Consider the following 24298-nt stretch of genomic DNA (forward strand, 5'->3'; position numbering starts at 1 on the left):
TAATAATCACCCCTTATAATTTTTGGTAACAAGATCACTCATAGATGGTCTTATCACAAACAATAGATATTCCAAAAATAAATAATACATCAATAAAATAAATCTCAACTACTTGATGTCATTCATACTACCTAATATTATAATTGAGAATATAAAATAAAGAACAAGCAAATAAAAGAAAAGATGTCGGAGATTACCACAACCGGGTTTTTTACACCCCACATTGAGTCACCACTTCCAATGGCACTGGATCTGCGGTCTAGTTTCAATTTTGAACCGAGATAGCTGTTTTCGGCCAAACTAGGTAACCACCCGTAAAATCTTTACTAAACATTAACCCCCAAAATTAATTTAGGCTCCCTCTAATTTTTCCAACCCTTAGTTTTTTCTTAGGTCTAAAGAGGAGAGAGAGTACTACCTAGGGTTTTGGAGAGAGAAAGTTAGAGAGAGAAATATAGATGAGAGAGAGTGGGGCGTGTCCCTCTAAGAGAGAGAGATGAGAGAGAGATTAGGGGAGAGAGAGAGGTTTTGTAGAGATGGGGGGAGAGCACCCCTATTTATAGTGAATATTTAGGTTTAGGGTTTATTAGGGTTTTTCTATAGTTTGCCTCTTTCATGAGATTGAATATAGACTGTTGATCAATGTGACTTGTGGGGTGAGAGATCTGAGCCATCCATTCTATAGATGGGCCATAAACATTATGGAAGGTGCTTGGACCATTATCCCCCTTTTTTTAAACCATTTTCCCATCAATATATTTACATAAAATAAGTATCATGCATTCCATAAAATTGCATGATCCATCTCACATATTCTATAAGGATATGTCAAATATTATCAAGCAAATAAATACTATCAAATATAAATAAGATAATGCCAATATTTACTATCTATTCAAATTGACCATATTCCTTTAAAGCATACTTGCTATAAAACAAAATAAGCCACGATCAATACTTCCCTTCCAAGATTTGACCACATGCTACAAATCAAAGTTACCATAACTTAAAGTCTTGAACACAAAGCAAACAAAGAGAATCCAAAGGGTGAGGCGTGCCACCCTTTTGTGAAACATGTGGGCCCCCACCCACATGCTATAATGGTGGGCCCTTGTGCACTTTGGAACCCCCATGGAATTTTATAAATAATTTTAAAATTAAACAAATTAATATATGAATTTTTACAATTTTGTAAAATCAATAACTGTATTTTTATAAGTCCAAAAATCATAAATAAAATATTAAAAAATTCATAAAAATTCAAATAATAAAACTAAAATCATTTTAATAATAACATAAATACAATTAAATTAATATGATGGGGAAATGATCCATATAGTTTTAGAAATTCAATATGTAATTATGGAGTACTCTACTTTCAACTGTGGACTACAAACTATACTAGCTTTATCGAACTGACCTAGTGTTTTCCATGACCCACAGCCCAAGCATGGGCTCATTAGCAGGTCACCAAAATCAGGCCAATGAATCAAGGGGTCGCAATCCCAGTCTGTGAATTGTAGGTCATCCCCCAGATACGAGTCAAGGTTATCACGACCTGATGCGACATCAGCTCTATGACGAATAGGGCTATCTCTCGCATATGCATATACTTCACCTATAAGTGGATATTTGGTTTTCTCGAACGATCTATCAATATGTATGCCGCGTGATGGAGCATGGATAAGGTTTTGGCCCCCGTTTCAGTAAGTCTACCATACACAAGGGTCACGCAGTCCCTCGGCTCACTCATCTAAGCATAAACTCCGACCTCATCAAGGGCTAACCCAAAACCCTCCTCGGTTAATTCTTTATGCCCAGGTACCTTGGGTTTTCTAACCGATTGGCCTAGATCGATAAGCATAGTCCCGTATAAGCAAGCATTTTTTGCTTAGTATGGTCCTCGAGGAACCATACGCGCATTGAGTTTATGTTTCACTATGATAAAAGTATTTCAATATACACTCATAAGGCCTTTAAAGTCCACATAAACCCCACAGTAGATCCTTATGCCTAGGTATCTTGGGTTTTTTCAAACTCGGCTGGCCTAGCATGTTGAGCCTAGTCCGAGTATTGGCAAATCGTATTTGCCTAATATGGTCTACAAAAGGATCACACTCCCACTGAGTTTATGTTTCACTATATAAAGTGCTCATATAAGCTCTTATAAGGCCTCTAAAGGCCACAAAAACCCAACAATTAAGATATCTCTAAAGTTTAAACCATATGATGTGGGCTTTAGGCTGTTCTTGCTCACGTTTATCGCGGTAATGGTGTCTATGTATTGAAAGAGGACATTTTTAGGAACAACAACTCAAAGGTATATAGTGGTAGTGTTTGGGCTCTATGCTTGCTTTATTGTTAACCTTTTCATCTTATCCAATTTGGGTTGGAAAGGACCTTCACAAGCTTGTAGTCAAGGGCTTTAATGGTTTTAGAAACAATCACAGTTGTTTTTCTACCATAAAAAATGGGGTATTCATTAAGGTATTCTAAGTACCGTATAAAATGGGGTATTCATTACGGTAACGGTAATATGACTACCGTGAAGGTTATTTTGGTCATATAACGCCAAAAATTGAAAAAAAAGGGTATTGACAACGTTTATGAAAGTTGAGGTTTTTTTTTTCTTTCTAAATAGACGAAAATTAAGGTATATTTGTAATAATTTATCAATATAATACAAATATACATTAATATAAAATATATAACATATATTATATTATGTTGTATATTTATATTTATATGGTATATGGTTGATATATATATATATATATGTTATCAAACACAATATCTATAACTTTCTTAACATTCCAACAGGTTATCAAATACAGAATCTAGAACTTATTTAAATCTTTCAGAACAAAACATTCAACTTTCCAAAAAATTTAAAAACATTCAACTTTTCGAAAGATATTTAAAAAAAAAACAAACGTGCCTTTTGAGAACTAGAGGAATGTCATCTCAGTTCCTAGAGGAATGTCATCTGAGTTCTATCACACCGTGGTATTAGGGGTTAATGTCTTACCCCCCAGGACTCATGGTTGATTTGTCTTTTCAACTCTACCCAGTCCATGAGGCCCATGCGAGACTACATCTTCAACTTTCAATGTCTGTTTAATCTCTCTTTCATGACCATATCTTTTCTTTTCAATTAAGGGATGAGAATCTTTTGTTCAAGAATCAATAAATGTTTTATTTGACATGAGAAAAGTCATTTCTTTCTCCATATGATTCAATACCGTTTCATTAGATAGAAATAGATTGAATTTTCAATGGAAAAGTATATAATAAGGCTATTTATCTTAAAAAAAGTTTATATAAGGATGCTACCTTATAATCTAAAACTATAGTTGCCCTTCAAAAATCCATCGAAAAAGGTAGTTTTAATGTTGAAAACCTCTTTGATTGATCATCTTGACATCGAGATGTATGACTATGAAAAATAAAAAGATTTTAAGTCTAAAAAATAATGCATTTTACAACATATTATCTACACCGTCCATTTTCAAGATTTTCAAATGTTTATAGATCTAGTTGATTTTAAATATTTTTAAAATTTAAAATTTTATAATTAAATATAAACATAGATTTTGAGATAAACCTAAAAACATTTTACATTAAAATTACATACCATGATAAAATTTGAAGGTGCACCTCACCTCTACACTTATGGATGCATCCGTATGCAAACTGAACCTATTTATCTTTGATACAAGGTGGTCACAATTAATCTTGACTATTGGATGTGAAATTGAGTTGCTATATTTATTTCATTGACCAAGCTCAAAGTTCAAAAAATTTTTTGTCAAACTTTGTGAGGCACCCAAGCTATCAAATTTCACATTGGATGATTATAAACAATCGTGATATCTTTGTACCACGGATAAATGGTCTTGTTGTATATAATCCCATTTCCAATTAACTCTTATTTTTCTCGTCCTTAGGGTTTTTCTCTCAATATCATTGTATGGTTATTAGATCTCTTGCTTGGGGTTTCTATGTACATAACCTCTTATGAGTACATACACAAATAACCATTCTAACTAGCTTATTAGTTGATTACTTGAATTAAAACTTTTGTTTGTTTTACATGAAGATTAATGTTTTTACCCTTAGTCCCCAACAAATATACAATAAATGCACACAAATATATTGGTCTTTTTAAATCCATTTTTTCTTGTCAAACCGGAACGAATCATGTTCTTTTTCCCTATGATTTTCTCGCATTGGTTTATTAACTTTTTTTTTTTTTACCCAACTTTTCAGGACCAAAACAAAGCATACTGAGCATTATTTTTCTTGTTTGCCGATGTATTTCCATTGCACTTACAGCTAACCATATTCATTATATTCCACAATTTCTCACTCTCTAAAATGTAAAAAATAAGATATAATAATCATATGAATCGGCTTGGGTTTGAGTGGTTAGCAGTTGACATCAAGTATCACAACTGCTCAAGTTTGATTCCTGCCACTGAACGATCCAAAAAATAATAATAATATAGGAATCATAAAAAATAATAATAATATAGGAATCATAATTGTGATCCGTAAGACCATAAAGATTGTCCAATCACAGGATGGATGGGGATAGGCAGATGTGCATAATGTAGAAAGGATATGCAATGATCCCAGTGCTAGGTCCACTCCGTATGCATTACCATTCATCTATTGATCAGAGAGAGATGACCCATATTCATCTGTTGATTAGACAAAGATGACACACTTCTATATTTGTTTCGCATGAAAATATTTCACACCAATGGGTCTTACATGTTTGTTTCACATGAAAATATTTTACACCAATTGGTCCTAATACATCTTTTCACACCAATTGGCAATGTGAAAATATTTTAACATGAACCAACCGTGGTTAATTGACCACTCTCTATGATCACATTATACTTTTTCCCAAGCTCCAAATATTTTCACACAAACCAAACGCGATTAGTTGGCCATTATCTATCTCTATGGTCATATAAGGATCACATCTCTCTCTGTGGTCATATATGGATCACATTAATACTTTTTCCAACATCCAATAAATGTGGGTGCCCTCGTTCGTACCATGAGAAGTATGAGGGTATGTGAGAAATATTTGGATAAAGAGAAGGGCTTTGTCGTCATCACCGATAATCATTTCTTCTCCCTGTGGAGCTGCGTTGGAAGCCAGGTTGTACATAACAAAGAAGGAGCCAATTGAATTGAAGGAATCAAAGCTATTTTCCATTTTTAAATATTATTCCTTCCATTGATTTTTTTTTTTTTTTTTCCATTGACTTTTTAAAATTCAGGGCTCAGAAGAATTAGTTCTCCTCTCTTTCTCTCTGGTTTTTCACTGTTTGTTTGATCTTTGTTCCCTCTTATTATTGTTTGATCTTTGTTCCCTGTTATTGTGAGCGATCCGTGGGTTTGGAGCCATGGCATCGGCTTCTCAAGATGCCATGAACAAGATGCAGGTTCGCCAGAGTTACAGGAATCTATGGCATACAGATCTCATGAGCACCATGCAGGCCGATCTTCCCTGTAAGGTTTCCTCTCTTTTCTCTTTTGTTTCTGTTTTTCTTATTTCGTTTTTTCTGTTCAGATGCGAGGTTTTGAGAATTTAGAGTGAATTGAGAAATTCTTCTTTGCTTCTTCCTTTGTAGCATTGTTCTTTTGACTCTGTCTCTGATTCTGATGATTGTGTTCGCTTATTGGTCCTGCATTTTGCAGATTGCTGCTTTGCGCTGTGGTGGTGAGTAGTTTTCCTCGCTCGTTTGGTTTCGTAGGGGTGGATTTCTTGGTTGTTTTCTTTCGGAAGATGACATTTAATACTATGGATTAGGTGGAAAATTTGAGGAATAGAAGAATGCTCTTTGTGAAGTTTGTTTAATTTGGATCAAGATATCATTTTTTACCAGCTGATTAAATATAGAGTGTTATGAATTTGAAGAATTCCATCAGCAAAGCATGCTTAGCATTCTTTTTTTGTTTTTGTTTTTTGTCTTTTTACTTTTTATTTTTTACTTATCTTTAAGTAGAAGAATTCCATTAAGAAATCATCCACTTCTGTGCACTTTAGCTACATCTTCTTACTTTTGGATTCCTTGCAATGCGTTTCCTCATTCAATAACTTCATAAACACTTGAACAACCACGATTGAAGGACCCGTACCTTTCTCTACCAAAACTAGAGCAAAACTTCAGTCTCCTCCTCCTCTATTCTGGGCTCTTATCTTATGAACTTTAGAATATTGATATCTTCAGCCATTTCTTCGTCATCTCTGCTGACAAATTCAGTTAGCCTAACTTTACAAGGCCCAACAGCTGGTTAGCTTCACTTAAAATTGTTAGCTTCTCATTTCATAGTCTCATCTTGTCTCTCTCAACTTTGGCCAGTGTTTCTTTCTTTCCAAGTCTAACAAATTTTTTTGCAATGTATCAACAGCTAAGAATGAGGAGGTGGTTTTGATTTACACATTCCTCAGGCCAGCTTTAAACCCTGTATCAGACTGGTAGCACCCACATTATCGAATGCGTTTATGTAGTACTCTACCATTTCGAATGTCCTGAAGTTCCACCCGTAATCGGATGAGCTACAAGTCAAATTAAAAATACGATTAGCCATCTATTGTAGGTCATGGGCTGATCCACCATGAGTTGCCCACCATGAAGCTAGACAATAAAGAAACAAAAGGAGAATAGGACTTAGAACTCAGAGAAAACTTGAACATAGAGATTAAAGAATACTTTTAAGAATCTAATCATTAAAAGTTTAAAGCACACCTTCAGGAATCTTTGCACTTCGCCCAACTGCCAATTCTTAGCCAAGTGACCCTACAGATAGCCTATACTTTTTGAGATCAGTTGAGACTCTATTTTGTACATCTGGGACTTTATGAGTTTCATGGTGCACTGATTAATTGCTGCCATGAAGCAATTCTGATTCGCACTTCTTGGTCAGCATAGAAATATCTAGGGTTAAGAAAATACCCTGCAAGGTGCAAGGTCCTGTCCAACTGCCTAACCCACTCGTCATCCATTATTTTCAAGAATGGGGCATACCTATCTTCTTCATTGTTTAATTTAGTCTTTATGTCCTCTCTGACTATCTCCATTGCCATATGGATATATGCCTCATGGGTGGTTGCTTTTCCCCATCCACCATTCTCAACACTTCCACCGTTGGGCCCATAACAGCAATGGCAAATTTGCCCCCGTTGCAAAAATCTAACATCTAAACTAGTATTTACAATCTCCTTCCCCTTACTAGTTTTGGACCACTTGCTTTTGGTCCACTTCTCTGAAACAAACATTTTTTTTGAGCTTTACTCTTTGGCTTTAAATAGATTGTAGGCAAAGAAATGCGGTGGCAAATCTTGTATTCCCAGGCCTCAGCAACTCCTTGTCTGTGTATCTCTTCATGAGGAACAATACGTATTTACATGAGCATAAATAACACTTAAGTTAGTAACTAACTACTTAGTATTATGATGAAAAACAACTAGTTGTAAAATGTAATATGAAAAAATATAAATCGACTTATGCAGGTGTGGTTATATATGAACACCGATACTTTCCTTGCTTTGATGAAGGTATTTTGAATTGTGCCTTCTTTGTAAAGGCCTAAAGATTAAGGTCAATGCAATGTGCTGCGCATGGTGTCCGAAAAATATGGGGCTTCTTGCTCATCAATAAACTGCCTGCAGTCAAGTTCAATGTGGCCAAACCCGTGACTACTTAAACCCCATACTCTTTCCCCACCTCATCTGTAATCTTATCTACAGCTTGAAAAAGGAATTCTGTATCATGATACTTATCAGATGCATTTATAGAGCTAAGGAACATTCCGTAAGGGACAATTAACCATAAAGTTCATAATACTGCAGCTCTTTCTATCACTCCATAAAAAGAAGTCCTTATTGTGACCCCGTATGTTCCCCATGCTTCCTTATGTGTCTTCATGTATGTATTTGTGATCTCATTTTCTTCTTTTTAGCAAGGGACCCTTCAACTCACAAAGAGTTGGGGCATTATAGCGTGGCCTATACTGACTAGGAGCTTCAAACATGACTTTGAAGCTCTTGCATGTCATTGTATTGAAGGGAATTCCATTCTTGTAAAACCATTGAGCCACATACTGAGACACTCTATCGCTATCCTTAATCTTATATTGTCTCTCAATGGTTGTCTGGCCCTTCTCTCTCATATCAACCTCAGGGTTAGGAGGGTGGGAGAAAGAATCTATAGGCCCCCTTGTTTTGGGCCTCTTATACCGAAAACCCCCTCCTTGGAGTCGTTGCCTACTACTTGGGCCCTCAGCAGCAGCCGGTACATCATCATCTGCCTCTACTTCAAAAATATCAACTATCTTGAGGAGATGAGCTTCTTTCTTTGAGGCCGGTTGTTTCTTTTTCCTTACCCCCTCTAGATAATCTAACATTTCTTGCTTTACAGATTGGGGTACTTGTTTGCATGATAATCTAACATTTCTTGCGTTACAGATTGGGGTACTTGTTTGCATCAGGCCACCCCCTCTAATGTTGGCTAAGTGTTTCTTCAACTGATTAATACCAACATTGTAACAATTATTGCAAAATTTGCATTGCACTTTTTTTTCACCCTTAGGGTCGGGACAAAAGCCAGACTTCCAATCTGTATCCGAGCTTTTATTTGTAGATCTTGAAGATAACATCTTCACGTAAATAGGACACGTCCAAATCATAAATCACAAACCAAACCTGAGCGTTCACCCAAAAAAAATGTGAAGGACAAATCAAAACTCAAAAGTAGAAGAAAAAATAAAAATATGCTCAAAGTTTCAATTTTCAAACAATCAAAATATCAATCTTGTCAATCCATATTCTTAGTTGAATTTGTGCAAAAAAATCCACAATTAGAAAGTTAGAAACAACATGATAAACCAAACAACAACAATCTATCAACATTCTAATGTTGTAAAAAATATAAACAAATAGATAAAATAAACAATAAAGAATGACAAAGTTAGAGGTAGAACTTGGGTTTGGGTTTAGGTTTAAGTTTATTGAACTTTGGATTTCAAATCCTAATCCTAATTTCAATGTTGAACTAAGAAGCTTAAAAACTTAAAACACACCTAAACTATGCAAATCCATATACTAAAGTTGAAAAAAAATCACAAGTAATACCAAAATAATGAACGGAAAAGTTAGGGAGAAAATTATGTTTGATTTGATTAGGTTTAATGAATTTTGGGTCGCAAATCATAATTTAAATTTGTTAAAAAAAAAAAAAAAACTAAAACACGTTAAAACTGAATCACATTCTAAAGATGAAATAAAACACAAATATCACAAAAAAAGAAAAAGATAATATGTATAAATATCTCATAAAACCCTAATCCAGAACTTGAAATTATCTAACTTTTAAAGTGGAAGTCTTTAAAGCTTCGAAAGGGGGAGTTTTGGTTGCCAAAAACCTCTTCTCAGAGCTACCTTTCGATTTCACAACAAATTGAAAATTTTATATTTTTGCTCGATCTTTGATTTTTCACAGAAATTCCAGATTTGTGAGTTTTTTTTTCCTCTAAATTTGTGCTAGTAGGGTTTTGGGGGGTTAAAATGACCCTAAAATATCGTAAATTAAAAAAAATGGGGGGAAAAATGATGGAAATTGCCCCGACGTGCCCCCCTTTTTGTAATTATCACGGGGCTCCTACGTGCCCGCCTTGTAACATAAGCCCCATGCCTGCCTTACTAGCCCTAGGCGATGCGCCCAGGGCCTCTGGTTGCCTAGGTGGTCTGCCTAGGTGCCCGCGAGCGGGTGAATGAATTTTCCAAAATGGATTTTTATTACTTTGTAAGTGTGTCCAAGTGAGACTCACACACCTACAAAATTTTAGATCAATCTAGTTTGTAGAAAACAAAGTTTTAAAATTCAAATTATTGAGTGCGCAAAATTGGCCGTCCATTTGATCAACTTAGATTATTCTGAGCCATTGGGTGTACACTGTTCCTTAAGCGACATGGCTAACAATATCATTTCTTATACACACAATATAGTTGTTGGAAACAACCATTTTTCCCAATCATTTCAGGAATCAGAATTACAAAATTGAGGGTGGCCAAATGATTCATATTTTTTGAATTGCCGTCCATACAATGCATCTTACATGAAGTGAAATTTCTACCATTTGGGAATTGCACTCCTATCCAAAAGGAGTCGAGATTCTTACCTTTTTGGAACCACTATCCCATCAACTTGGAACCGAGATTCCAAGCTTACGAGAATCGTGCCCCAAACCCCTTGGAGCCTGGCCAGAAATTATCACAAAACGCGTTCCAAAAGGCAAAAGATTTAAGGTTTTAAATTATCTATAAAACGCGTTCCAAAAGGCTAAAGATTTAAGGTTTTAAATTATCTATAAGCAAGAATTCCTTAGCATTGGACTCCATGTGTTGAATATGCGTATCAAGGCTCCCCTATTGTTGGCATGATGTCGTTGACAACCCTTCCCTAACAATGGAGTCAATGTATTGAGTGTCCTTTATCACAGATTGAGTACTCTCCTAGAGTAGAAAACAAAATTACTTTATTCATTAATAATGTATGGTTCACAATAAGAGATTATTACAAATTCATGAAATTTAGGAATGATGTAAACTAGAGTTTGCCAGTACCCGTAGAGTTTTTATACTTCAATCATGTACTAATTATTAATAAATTTTAAATAACAAAAATTTTCAAATAAAGTTTAAGAAGTTCCAAGCTATTCCTAAAAATTGGAAGCAAGGTCTCATATCCGTTGAATCACGGTTTGGTGTACTCATGAATTGGAAATTTTGGTGAGGTAGAATCCGGATTCCAAAGACATCAAGATTAGATTAAAAAAAACATAGAATTGTGATTTTCAACTTCCAAGAATTGGGATTTGTGGCGATTCCTTCACAGAAACACGGAATCGTGATTCCAGTACCTAGGGTGGACGATTCCGGTAACCATGACATACAATATTATACTGTCATATATATTTATTTATATTTACACACTGCTACAGTATAGTGAGTGAGTGATTGATTGTAGTCATCTTTATAATCTCTGTTCATAAAACCACATATCAAGTATCAAAAAAAAATAAAATAAAATCATGTCTCTAATCTTTGTTATTTGCCTATTTTTATAAGTGCGGTGTGGTGCGTGTGTATGTGTCACACTAAATCATATTGTCTACTTGTTTGTTGATATGTGGGAGTTTCGACAATTGCAAGTTATGTTTTTGCATTTCTCTGAATTTCATATCCTTTTTTTTTCAAATACACACCAGTTGTTTTCTTCACTGGATCATTGCCATTATATGTATTTCTAAATAAACTCTTGTCCCAAGGTTACTACTCTTTATAACATGCATTGTATTCATGACAATTCTAAGTTAAAATTATCTGATTTTCGACTCACAAATTGTGTTCATGTGTAATGAATAGCGTGCAGCCTTGACTGCATTGTGATACATTTCTGCTATAGTTGGGTATCAGAGCCTAGACCTGTGGGACCCTGAACCCATGTTTCAGGGGATCTATATTTTTGAGAGAACGCATTCTTCTATGACTAATCGCATTGCAATCCCTTATGGTAAAGGATGCGATCCTAAGTGATTGAGGATTGCATTCCATTCAAGGTCCTGCTCCTAATCCTCATGATCAAGGTTCCTAAGTGGGCCGCCAACTGCCTAAAAATCTCCTTGTAGTGGGGTTGGGTTTTTGGTAATTAAGAACTGGAGACTTGACTGTATCAATTTATTTTGTGTCTCCTACATTGGGTATTTACTTCTTACAATGGTCAATTGTGTATGAGTCTGTTGAGAAGCATGCATATTTACCTCAAGGTATTGATAATGAATTAAGAAAAAAGTCTTTTGACCTGTATGGGTATCCTTTCCAAAGCTCTCTAGTTGTCATCATCATTAGATCCTTTTCCCAACTATTTGAGGTCGGCTACACAAATCCCGATTTGTTATTTTGCTCATTCAGAATTCATGGAAACTTTTGGCACAGAACCCACCTCTAAACCAATTTGTCCAAAACCCTCTAGTCGAATTTGTTTAAAATTATGAGTTGCATATGCGTATGCCATTTGAGTGCTATGGCTTTGGCATACCCGTGGAAAATTTTGTTGCAGAAATCTCACTTTCAAGTGCAATTTCCATCCCCAAGATTAATGCTTCCATGGTGATCCCTATACTACTCTTCAGTGAGCTAATAACCTGCAACGAATATCTGAAAAATCCATCCTGGCATGGTAAAATGTACTAGATTATTTGTGTACATCATATGCCCTTGTCATTATGCATATGGTCCCATGAGTTTACGCCTCAACTGGGTAGTTCTTCCTTGCATTGTGACTTATGATAAAACCCCCTTTTGCAGTCTTTTCAGACCTCAAATGTGATTGGACGCATTGCTTCAGTTCCCTCATCATATTAGGCTCTGTCTATCTTCTTACATGAGTGGGAGTTACATCTGTTGTGCACACCTGTGGAAAGCTTTGTTCCGGAAACCTTTGCACTTGTGTGGTATTCTTGGTCCCAAACTCAACACTCCCACTCCCATGACCATACCTTCTTGTTTCCTCGTGGAAGAGAATCTATTTGTCTGTTTGCCTCTTTAGTTCCTAGAAATGTTCCCTCCTCTCTTTAATTATTCTGTGGGTTTGTGCAATTTATATCTTTTGAAATTTATTGAATCTATGTTCCTACCCTGGACATATATATTTTGATTATATAATTGGGATAATGAGTCATTTCATATGTATATTGTCTCCAACTAAACTCCATTTCTTGAAGTTAATCTTTCAGCCTAATGGTAAAAAAGTGATGAAATTACATACACTCAAAACAATCAGCCTTGTATATTGGTGTTTTTGCCGCTGTATAGGCAAGAGGTGGATTAGATATCAGGGTTTAGCATATTTGAGAAGATTATACTTTGAAATCAGATCCATAATGAAATCGCTTGCACTCAGAACAATCAGCCTTGTATATTACTGTTTTTGCTGCTGTATAGGCAAGAGGTGGATTAGATATCAGGGTTTAGCATATTTGAGAAGATTATACATTGAAATCAGATCCATATCATGGCTTGAAAATGTCTTTGATCTCTTTAGGTTCTTCTTAATCATTCATAGACAGTTGAGTAATGTCTCTTAATAATTTTTTAAGTCATTGGAAGAGGGAAATTTCTTCCGTTGCTGGTTTTTCTGATAATATGCATGCAAATAAGTTTCATTAGAAACCAAACTTTTGACTCTGAGCCAGTCTTATTCTCTTTATGTGATGGCAGTGCTCCATGTGCATCATACTTGCTTCGCAAAAGAGCTCTCTACAATGATATGACAAGGTATTCACTGTTATAGTTTACCTTGAGCACTTCTTCTCTTTGCTTGTTTTTGCCCTTTGCATTACAAGAATGGTCCAGTGATTGTTTTCCTTAGTGGCTACTATTCTTTTCTACAGATATGTATGTTGTGCTGGATACATGCCTTGTAGTGGAAGATGTGGAGAAAGCCGCTGTCCAGAATTTTGTCTATGCACTGAGGTTCACAAATTAAATTTTTTCTAACCTCTTTTAGATGTGATGTGCAAAACATGAGTATGTGCATTTGGTTGTAGATGATTGAGTGTAAAGAGATACCCCATCTTCGTGAGACTACAGTGGTTCTTACCCCAATGCTCAAGAAAATGCTACGGTTGCCTAGGAGGTCGGGGAGGTCTAGGACCTTTGGATTAGGTGGGTGCCTGGGTTTCGGGGACAACCCCCCCCCCACCCCCTCAAAAAAAACAAAATCCTAAAAAGGAAAAACACACACACTCACACCCATGTGCGCACAAACACACGTACTCTTCAAATGCACATGTTTGCATATATATATATATAGAAAAAAGATAAGGTGTGCATCCTAGCTTATATAAGTTAAATGCGCCAATGGCTCAGATTGAATTTGGGCCGATCTGACGATCACGGATGTCCGGTAGTGTTTGAATTTTAATTTTTTTTTTTATAAATCTAAATCACTTGAAATTATAAGCATCTGTTTATCAAAATTAGGTGAATATTGGAAAAATATTAAAAAAATATTTTACAAGAAAAAATTGACCAAAATACCCCTGTAAACTTTTAGTGTATTTTGGTCAATTATGTTTTTGCGAATAAATTTTTTTATATTTTTATTAGGTGTGCCTTGATGAGAAGAACATACACCTAAAATTTCAAGTGATTTGGATTTGTAGAAAAACAATTAAAATTCAAACACTATTGGACATCTGTGATCGTCAGATCGGCCCAGATTCAATTTGGGTCGTTTTTGAAATATACATTCTTTTCATTCTAATGAACAATTATAAAAAAGCAAAATTTGAAAACACACCTTAGAAAATGTTTTCTTAGCCCAATTAATAGAGGTTGTCCACTTTGGTGAATTGCTTAGATCTATCTTAGTAGTATTTTTTTTCTTTCCAACATCTTTAGATGGCTTTATTATAATTGTATTAACAATGTTAAAAAAGAAAAAATTTATTTTGAATTCGTAAAGGCCTACATCTTGAAATTAAAAAATAGATGGTCTAGATTCATTGTTGGAGGGAACTCATTTTGACCATATTCGGTGTGCAAATTGATTTTTATTTTCTTTGATATTGATTATTAGGATGAAGAGAAGGGGTCATAAAGATACCACAAACATGGTTTCTACAAGTGTGATTTTGTTATATTACAATGGCATAATGATATGAGATCATTTGCGTTTTATATATATATATATATATATATATATCGGAAAACACTACAAAACGCCTATAGGTGAAGTTCTACGGTATTTCACCTACAGCTTTATCACCGTTTAAAGTTTATCACACGATCACAGATGTCTGATAGTGTTTAAATTTTAATATTTTTTTTACAAATCATAATGATCTGAAATTTTGTAGATATGTGCATCTGAGTGAGATGCACATGAATAACATATAAAACAAATAATTGGAATGATAAAAATTGAACAAAAATACCCCTATAAAGTTTTATGCGTAATTTGGTCATTTTATTTTATGTCTATTATTTTTTTAGTATTTTATTTTGGTGCGACTTAGTCATATATACACACGTCCCAAATTTTAGATAAATCTGATTAATACAATAATTATAAAAAATTCAAATACTATCGGATAATTGTGATCATGTGATGAACTTTGGACGGTGATGAGGTGTAGGTGAAGTACTCTAGAACTCATAGTTTCAAAAAGTGTTAGGCAGGTTCTAGGCGGCCTAGGGGGTCCAGGTCACCTGGCGCCTAGGCGGGCCCCCAAAACCTGAGCGGTCCAGTTGAATCCAAAAAGGATGCCCAGTCAAATATGTTTCTAAGGACTCAAAATCTTTCAAAAAACCCCTCAATAGATTTATAAAACATCAAAAATTAAATCTAATATCAATGGGTGATATTTTGATTAGTTTTTGTCAACTTAGAAAAAAGAAAAATTTTCGCCCCTAGGTGGGGCAACCGCCTAGGCGGGTTTCGTACCGCCTAGGTGGGGCCCAGGCCTTGGGCGCCGCCCGCCTAGGCAGGTTTCGTACCGCCTAGGCGGCCGCCCAGGGACTGCCACCCAGATTGGCCACTTAGGCTTGGGTGATGCGCTCAGGTCTTCTGGAGCGCCTAGGCGCTAGGCGGTCTGCTTTTTGAATCACTGGTAGAACTTCACCTCTAGGCGTTTTGTAGATACTTCCATATATATATATATTGTCACACCCCAAGTTTACTAATATTCCTGAGGTGTGAAAGACTATTCTTATACTATATATAGAATTAATTAAGAACTTTATGCGATATATTGCACCAAAACTGATATTTCTTTTAAAGTTTTCGAATTTGTACAAAGTCTACTCACAACTTATATTAACATGAATGTCTATATATATACAATTTTGATTACAAAAGTTATAAAAACAAATTTGATTTTGACTACAAACTTCTTCCAAGCTACTCCTTCTGTACATACGCACCATAAGGTTGCCATTACTTTGAAAATAATTCACAATAGTTTGATGAGTTTTGGCTACTCAGTAAGTGATCATCATAGTCCTTAAAAAAAATCATGTGTTAGAAAATGTAAATATTTTGCATGTTGAAACAATACGAGGAAGAGCACCCATGGAGAACAATTTTAAGTAGAAACACACAATTTCAATATAATCCAAAAGATTTGAATGCATATATAAATCTTTTAACAGAAATGTATAATCGAAAAGATTAAACAAAGTACCCTATTGATGTCCCAAGTAGGTCACTTATATACTGCACTAGCATCCTGAATGGGTCCACTTAATCCCTGCAGGTCCATTCATACTTCATCGACGTATCGGATAAGTCCACTTAATCCCTACCGACGTACCGGATAGGTCCACTTATACCTCATCGGCGTACCGGATGAGTCCACTTAATTTCTACCGGTGTACCGGATAAGTCCACTTGTATATTTAAAGAATCTCTGAAACTCTTTAAACATCAGGAAGCATCAATATTATATATTCAAAATATCTTTGAAATTATTAACATGAATTCTTATGAAGCAATCGATATCAGTCACTTTTACTGTCCTTTCCATAAATAACCAGTCAATCATATGGGCTATAGTAGCAATTCTGAGAGACTTTCTCGAATCTAAACATGATAAACAGTCTATTGATAATAAAAGAAATCTTATGGAAATCCAGAATTAAATACTGAATTTTTTTTTCAACTGTTTAAAATCCTGAAATATTATATTTTTTCAAATAATCATATTACAAAACTTATAGCATCTAAGATTTACAGATGGAAATATTACAATTTAATTAAACACAAAAATACAAAATTTAAATAAGCATTTTACAGGAAAACAAAGCCATTTGCACTCAACACTTACAATATCTAAAATTCATACTGATAGACAGAAATACCAATTTTTAAATAACTATTTTACAGGAAAACAAGATCACTTATTTTCATATATCAGGAAAATGTTCTACTTATACTCTCATGATGATATTACGATTTTAATAATATTTTTATCATCATACTCTCTTGATAATATTATGCTTAATAATATTCTCATTATTATACTCTCATGATATATTATGCTTTTAATAATAGTAACAACATACCCATCTCGTGACATATAAAAGCAAGTGATCTCATTTTCCTGTAAAACAATTATTTAAAAATTTGTATTTCTGTCTGTCAGTATTATTTCTATCGGTATGAATTTTTGATATTGTAAGTGTTGAGTGCAAATGCCTTTGTTTTCCTGTAAAATAGTTATTTAAATTTTGTATTTTTGTTTTTAATTAAATTGTAATATTTCCATTTGTAAATCTTAGACGCTGTAAGTTTTACATGTTCCTGTAACATGATTATTTGAAAAATTATAATATTTTTGGATTTTAGATAGTTGAAAAAAAATTTAGTATTTAATTTTAGATTTCCATAAGATTTCTTTTATTGTCAATAGACTGCTTATTATCTTTAGATTCAAGAAAGTCTCTTAGAACTGCTACTATAGCCCATATGATTGATTGGTTATTTATGGAAAGGATACTAAAAGTGATTGATATCGATTGCTTCATAAGAATTCATGTTAATAATTTCAAGGATATTTGAGTATACGATATTGATGCTTCTTGATGTTTAAAGAGTTTTAGAGATACTTTAAATATACTAGTGGACCTACCGGGTATGCCGGTAAGGACTAAGTGGACTACGTCGGTGAGGTATAAGTGGATCTATGCGGTGCGTCGGTAGGGATTAAGTGGACTCATCCGGTACGCCGGTGAGGTATGAATGGACTTGCAGGGATTACATGAACTCATCCAGGACGCTGGTGGGGTATATAAGTGACCTACTGGGAACGCCAGTAGGGTACTTTGTGCAATCTTCTGAATTATGCATTTCTGTTAAAAGATTTATATATGCATTCAAATCTTTTGGATTATATTGAAATTATGTGTTTCTACTTAAAACTGTTCTTCATGTGTGATCTTCCTCATATTATTTTAACATGCAAAATATTTACATTTTCCGACCATGATTTTTTTAAGAACTATGATGATTACTTATTGAGTAGCCAAAACTCATCAAACTATTATGAATTATTTTTAGAGTAATGGTAGCCTTATTTTGTGTATGTATAGAAGGAGTAGCTTGGAAGAGGTTCGTAGTCAGGATCAAATTTGTTTTTATAACTTTTGTAATCAAAATTGTATATATATAGACCTTCATGTTAATATAAGTTGTGAGTAGACTTTGTGCAAATTCCAAAATTTTCAAAGAAATATTAGTTTTGGTGCAATATATAGCATAAAGTTTTGAATTAATTCTATATATAGTATAAGAATAGTCTGTCACATTTCAGGAGTGATTTCGCCTACCCTCATCACCATCAAAGTTTCATCGCGCGGTCACGATTGTCCGATAGTGTTTTATTTTTCATTTTTTTTCTATAAATCGGAATAACCTGAAATTTGGAGTGTATATACATCTTACTGAGGCACATCTAATAAAAATATAAAAAAAATTATCCGCGAAAAAAAAAAAATTTACCACAATCTCCCAAAAAGTTTCGGGGGTATTTTGGTCAATTTTTTTCATGTAAATTTTTTTTTTTATATTTTTCAAAGATTCCTCTATTTTTGATGAATACACGTTCCAAATTTTAGGTCATTCCGATTTGTAGAAAAAAAATGAAAAATAAAACACTTCCGGACAATCGTGACCACGCAATGAACTTTGGACGATGATGGGAGTAGAAGAAATCACTGTTCATTTTCGCCTGTAGGCGTTGCGTAGTGTTTTCTTATATATATATATATATATATATATATATATATAATGTGTCAATAACGTATCCAAAATCGAAATATTAGTGGTATAGGGCTAAACCGGTTAGCACATACCTACAAGTCAGCTCCAATGCCAAAATATCCTCATATAATCTCTCTTGACAGTTCACAACAAATCATATAAGAAAAGAAGTTAGGATTGAATTGATTTCTGAAACTTCATGACTATAAGACCTCAAAAAATTTTGAGAAATCCACAAAATTTTTGATGCTTTTAGTTTGAAGTGCCCTAAAATAGTTGAAGGGGGTTCGAATACTACCCCCCCCCAATCTTTTCCCCCGTTTGAGCGGGAAAAAGACTAAAGTGCTCCTTGCCTTGCAAAGCCTTAGAGGTCCTTACTTCTCCCTCCCCTCACCCCCTTTCTGCTCGAGTGATGGAGGGCCTCACCCGGTCTTGTACTCCCCTTAAGGGAAGTTGTATATGGCTATTTCTAGATCCTCTACCAATGGAAGGCCCTTTGTCAAACCTCTCACTAGTGTCTAGAGTACCCTTCATCCAAACGGATGCAAAACCATAGTTATTAGAATCTCTTACCCAAGGTCATGATTTTGATTCAAAATCCCAATGCGGTAATTTTGACAAGGAATCTTCACGGAATCCGTTTCTGTGAAGTCAGAAATCCCAATTCCTTGTTTCAGGAATTTTGATTCCAACACCATAGAAATGATTTTCTAATATTTATTGATTCTCAATATGACAAATGTTAAATCTCGATTCTACATATGTTGAATCTGGATTTCACATATAATGTTACTCTCTCCATCAAATTAGAAACACAAACATAGGGTCATGAACTACAAAATAAACGATTCAAAACCTATGAGAAGTACCAAACTAGAAACATGATTCCAAAGGTAACATAATCTCGATTCCACATATGAAAGAATCTTGATTCCTTATGAGTTGATTCCAAAGAAGTCAGAAACTCGATTCCAAAAGGGATAGAATTTTTACCCCATGTATGTAGGAATCTTAATGCCATTTGGGTTAGAAACCATCTTACCAACTCAAACTCTTACCTTCAGGAGGACATTTTGGTTCTGGATATGCAGGTTCTTCTTATCTAGTCATGGATAATCCAGGAATCCAGATCGTCTCTCAAAAACAGAATGGGAATAATTATAGCATTATAAAGCTTGATCGGTTCCATTTTTCCTTGGAGGAAACAAGTCTTGGGGTTACATAGATGGTTCGATACCTTTACCGGACTCATCCAATACCATGGAATTAGTTGATTGGACATCCAAAAAGAAGTTGATCATGTCTTGGCCGGTGGAACCTGTGACATTGCAGCCTGTCACGAATCTTGATTCCTATAAAGTAGGAGTTTTATTTCCTGGAATTGCCTTTTTACGGAATGTCAATTTTGAAAACAAGAATCTACTAGCCAGTCGTGATTCCGTGATTTTGATTCCTAAAACAATTCAAAATCTCAAGTGTTTCCAACAACTATTTGCAAACCACCTAAGCAATGTCCCCTTGCACCTTCCCCTGCAGTGCCTCAACTCATTTTCTTACTCTTTGCTACAACTATGTCCATCTCATTAGGCTTGTGGTTCCACCCCCCTCTGGTTGGCCCCTCCGTAATCTTATAAAAATGCCATTCAAAAGATACCAACCACAAATACAGCCCCTCCTTTACCCTCCCCTCCTCTCCAAACTTGCCAAGCAAAATTTTGGCCACCCCTTGACAACCCCCCCCCCTCCCCCCCCTCCTTCAAGGGCCGACCCAATGCAACAACAAAAAAAACACTCACCCCTCCTATGGTCATCATCGACGATGAGGAGATTATTAAGGAAAGGAGGCACCTCTTCTCCCTCTCACTAGTGGCAATATTCTCCGTGACCACCAGACATGACATTTGAGGCATTAGTAAGTGGCACAGAGGCTATGGAGTGTCCCACAAATGGCTTGCAGGAGGTTACTCGAAGGGGAGTACCTCTTCTTCCATTTTGGTGAGGAGGTTCGAACTTCAAACTGCAAAAATTCTTTCAAACTAATGATTCAAAGGAGCTCTGCTCTACCTCATCACGTGGAGCCTTCTGAAAGGAGTAAGGAAAAAGATAAGGCTTTGAATCTTATTGGAAAGTATTCCACTCCAAGCTTGGCATCGGGATTCTAAAAATAGGAGTAGTCTATGGGATGCTCTTGAAGGTAAGCTGGAAGAATATGGGAGATTGCACATGACGATAATGCAGATACTAGGTAGAGATATCCACCTTAGCCTCAATCTACAACCTCTATTCAACTGCAAGATGAGTTCTCCTTTCTCATTCACATTAGTCATAGAGTTTAGCTTTGTAGCTTTGAGCTAGTCCAACTGCCAAATCTTGCTCATGATTGTTGGGATCATCATCCCAAGGACAATGGAAAAGGTCTCGACCACAACGCAGAAGGCTGTAGAACAATAGTTAGGTGGAAGGAGAATTGTAAGTGGTCTGGTCCCTGGGCACCAAAGTCCACAGCGGTCCAGTGGTTGACATGGCAAAGGTCCAGCGCTAGATTAGATAACAATAACCTATCTAAGCAACCCATGTGGAAGAACAAGTGCACTTCAGCAGAGAAAAATCTCTGTTTGCCCCCTCCTTCCCCCCACCTCCCACCCAGGCCCAATAACCACAATGAAAAAAAAAAAAAAAAACTCTCCTCCCTTAAGAGAGTCCCTCTCAAAGCATTAATTCCTTTGAGATCGAAAGTTTCAATCCAAGGGAATTTCAAATTCAAATTGCCTTTCTGTCAAGGGTCCTTAAACCGCATCATCACAGTGGTACATCTTACTTAATCCAGAGGTGCCCCTGCACTGCATCCCAAGAAATCAAATATTCCCTAGAATGCCCTTCAACAGAGCAAATATCGAAGCCCAACGTGTAATCCTCCCCACTGTTGATTTTGAACCCTGGAGATTAGATAGATAATGCAGATTTGACCCCTATAAGTGGGGGCTCGCATATAAGGGATCATGCGATCGCACGTGGCGCTTAATCCCACCACCCCTCTACCCTACATGGCACCAAACTAGCCTTCCTCTTCTCCTCTTTATCCTGATCATCCACTCGTCCTTGTAATAACCAGCCTGCTACCTGACAACTCAGTACCTTGTTCCGTAACAAAGTACACAAACCCCCGAGTTCAACTCTAACGGCTAGGATTCGCTTAACAAGTCGACCCCCATGATGGCTTCAATAAGCCAAAACAGATCAATTACCTTGGCTCGCCATCGACAACCCAAGAGCAGTCATGACCGCCATCCAAGCATCCAAGCAAAGGAGAAGATAATTCTCGAGACCTCATGCCAACCAATGGACACATGTATATTGGTGTGAAGCCCATTTGCATGTCTAACCCCTATCTGCCCCATGATCGGCAGTGGCAGTGGCAAGACATTGCCTACCTCTCATTATCCAAATGGTTTAGAAAGAGATTGTCCAGTTGGCTTCACGTGGGCCTGCCCCCTAGGAAGACTGCCAGCCCACATGGTCCAGACCCCCGATCGACCGTCCGTCATACTTGCTGTGATCAATGAACGAAAATTCGGCTGCCCAGCCGCCTAGGCGGCCGCTAAAGCGGCATTTTTTGAAAAATGCGTAGTTGTGGACTAGGCGGCTTTTGCTAGGCACCCGCCTAGTCGGTGTAAAAGACGGGTGCCTAGGTGCCGCTTTGAAAATATGAAAATTAATGCGTAATTATTAATTTATTAATTCGTAATTATTAATTTATTAATTTGTAATTATTAATTTATTGAAAATGCTTAACTAGCAGAAAATGAGTGCAATGATTGTTGCAACCATTAATTTCATTTAAAACAATTACTGCAGGTAAATACATAGTATGACCACTTTCTATTGAAGCTATTGTTGGTGTGCAAATTGGAATGAATTCGCTTTTGAAGCACCGATTTGATGGGGACTTTCTGCCTTTTTTAAACTTGACTGTCTTCCTTATGCATTTTTACAGGTCTTCCTTTGTTTTGGGAATTCTGTAGCCTCAACTCGATTTCTGTTGCAAGATGAGTTCAATATCCAGACAACACAATGCGACAACTGCATTATTGTATTTCTCTCTCTCTCTCTCTCTCTCTCTCTCTCTCTCTCATTTGCATGTGCTACAGGGCATTTGACTTTGCTGGCACAACAGTCGTGAATTTATTTATCTTTTCTATAGTCAGCAATTGAGACCCACAATCTGGTTTCAGGGATTTATGGTATGCCTCCAACAACTTGCCTGCATATTCTCAATTGTTGCGATGATTGTAGGAAGTAGTGAAATTTCAGAGGCATCACAGTTGCTGAATTGTTTGGCAGACTTTGTTTACTGCACGTAAGTCTACCTTATACTTCCAGATATCCGAATGTTCTATTTCATGTTACTAATATAAACTGTAGATGAAAAACTTTCTTCTTCAAAGTTTATATACCGAATAGAATCTCCACTCACTCTTGAAAAGTTATTAGACGCATCTAACCTGACATTTTGCCATTGCCTTGCAGGGTTTGCGCATGTATGCAGGTACTTAAGTGAATCCTTCAATGATATTGTTACTAGTATATAATAACTGATCGACTATGGAAACCATAATCCGTTGGGTGATCACTGCCCACTGAAGTGGATGCTGATGGAGAGAACATGGGACCCACCATTTGGAGTCATGTTCTGTTCTTGTGGGGTCCACTCCATACCCATCCATCATCTCACTGGGCATTGATGACAGTGCTGGACTATAGCTTTTCATTGTCGTCGTGGATCATGTATTATATTCTAGCTTATCGTATTCGTGTTTGACTGTACTAACTATCTTTCCATTTTGTTTATGAGAGAGGTAATTTGTGGGGTTATTTGTGCAGACCCAGCACAAGGTTGAGATGGATAAGAGAGATGGTGTCTTTGGGCCACCAGGCGTGATGGCTGTGCCCCCAATGCAACACATGTCACGTTTAGATCAGCCTGTTCCTCCACCTGTTGGCTACCCTCCTCCCTACCCTGCACCACAACCCTACCCTGCACAACCAGCCTATGGCCAGCCTTACGGATACCCTCCTCCTCAGGGCTACCCACCTGCTGGTTATCCCAAATGATTGTTTGCATTACAAGCTGGATTCTTCAAGACCTTCCCAACAAAAGTTTCGGTTGCCTCATTTTGTTCAGTTTGAATTTGAGGAAACCGTTTGATGGTGGTTCTTTGGACACCAAAATTTCTGCTGGTTTACATATTTGTGGTTTCTACAATGTGGCAGTTATGAATGTTCCGAACATACTCTTGGGACTTGATCATGGTTTAGTGAGCATTAGAAACTTGGGAATGTGACAGCAAATGTGCTAGTGTGAGGATTATTATACAGGCTATATGTCTAAAGAGTGGACGTTAAGTGTTATTGCTGCGAACATGATGCATTTATATAGTGTTTATTTGCATGTC

The 24298-nt window shown here is 36.2% G+C and overlaps 1 protein-coding gene across 1 annotated transcript; it reads left to right on the forward strand.

Moving 5' to 3' along the window:
• Positions 1-5212: 5212 nt before the first annotated feature.
• LOC18424455 (uncharacterized) lies at positions 5213-24298 on the forward strand. The gene is made up of 8 exons (XM_006829042.4): positions 5213-5529; positions 5719-5740; positions 13301-13357; positions 13474-13555; positions 22840-22935; positions 23078-23202; positions 23373-23391; positions 23727-24298. The coding sequence occupies exons 1-8, from the start codon at positions 5424-5426 to the stop codon at positions 23955-23957; spliced, it is 738 nt and encodes a 245-aa protein (XP_006829105.1). The 5' UTR covers positions 5213-5423; the 3' UTR covers positions 23958-24298.

Source organism: Amborella trichopoda, chromosome 9 (genome assembly GCF_054954075.1).
Source record: "Amborella trichopoda isolate Santa Cruz 75 chromosome 9, AtrichopodaSantaCruz75HAP2 v2.0, whole genome shotgun sequence".
Classification (NCBI taxonomy): Eukaryota; Viridiplantae; Streptophyta; class Magnoliopsida; order Amborellales; family Amborellaceae; genus Amborella; species Amborella trichopoda.

Coding starts and splice junctions, on each gene's coding strand:
- LOC18424455 (XM_006829042.4), top strand. CDS start 5,424: ATGGCATCGGCTTCTCAAGATGCCATGAACAAGATGCAGGTTCGCCAG. Junction 5,741..13,300: donor TGCTGCTTTGCGCTGTGGTG/GTGAGTAGTTTT, acceptor ATGTGATGGCAG/TGCTCCATGTGCATCATACT. Junction 13,358..13,473: donor CTCTACAATGATATGACAAG/GTATTCACTGTT, acceptor TCTTTTCTACAG/ATATGTATGTTGTGCTGGAT.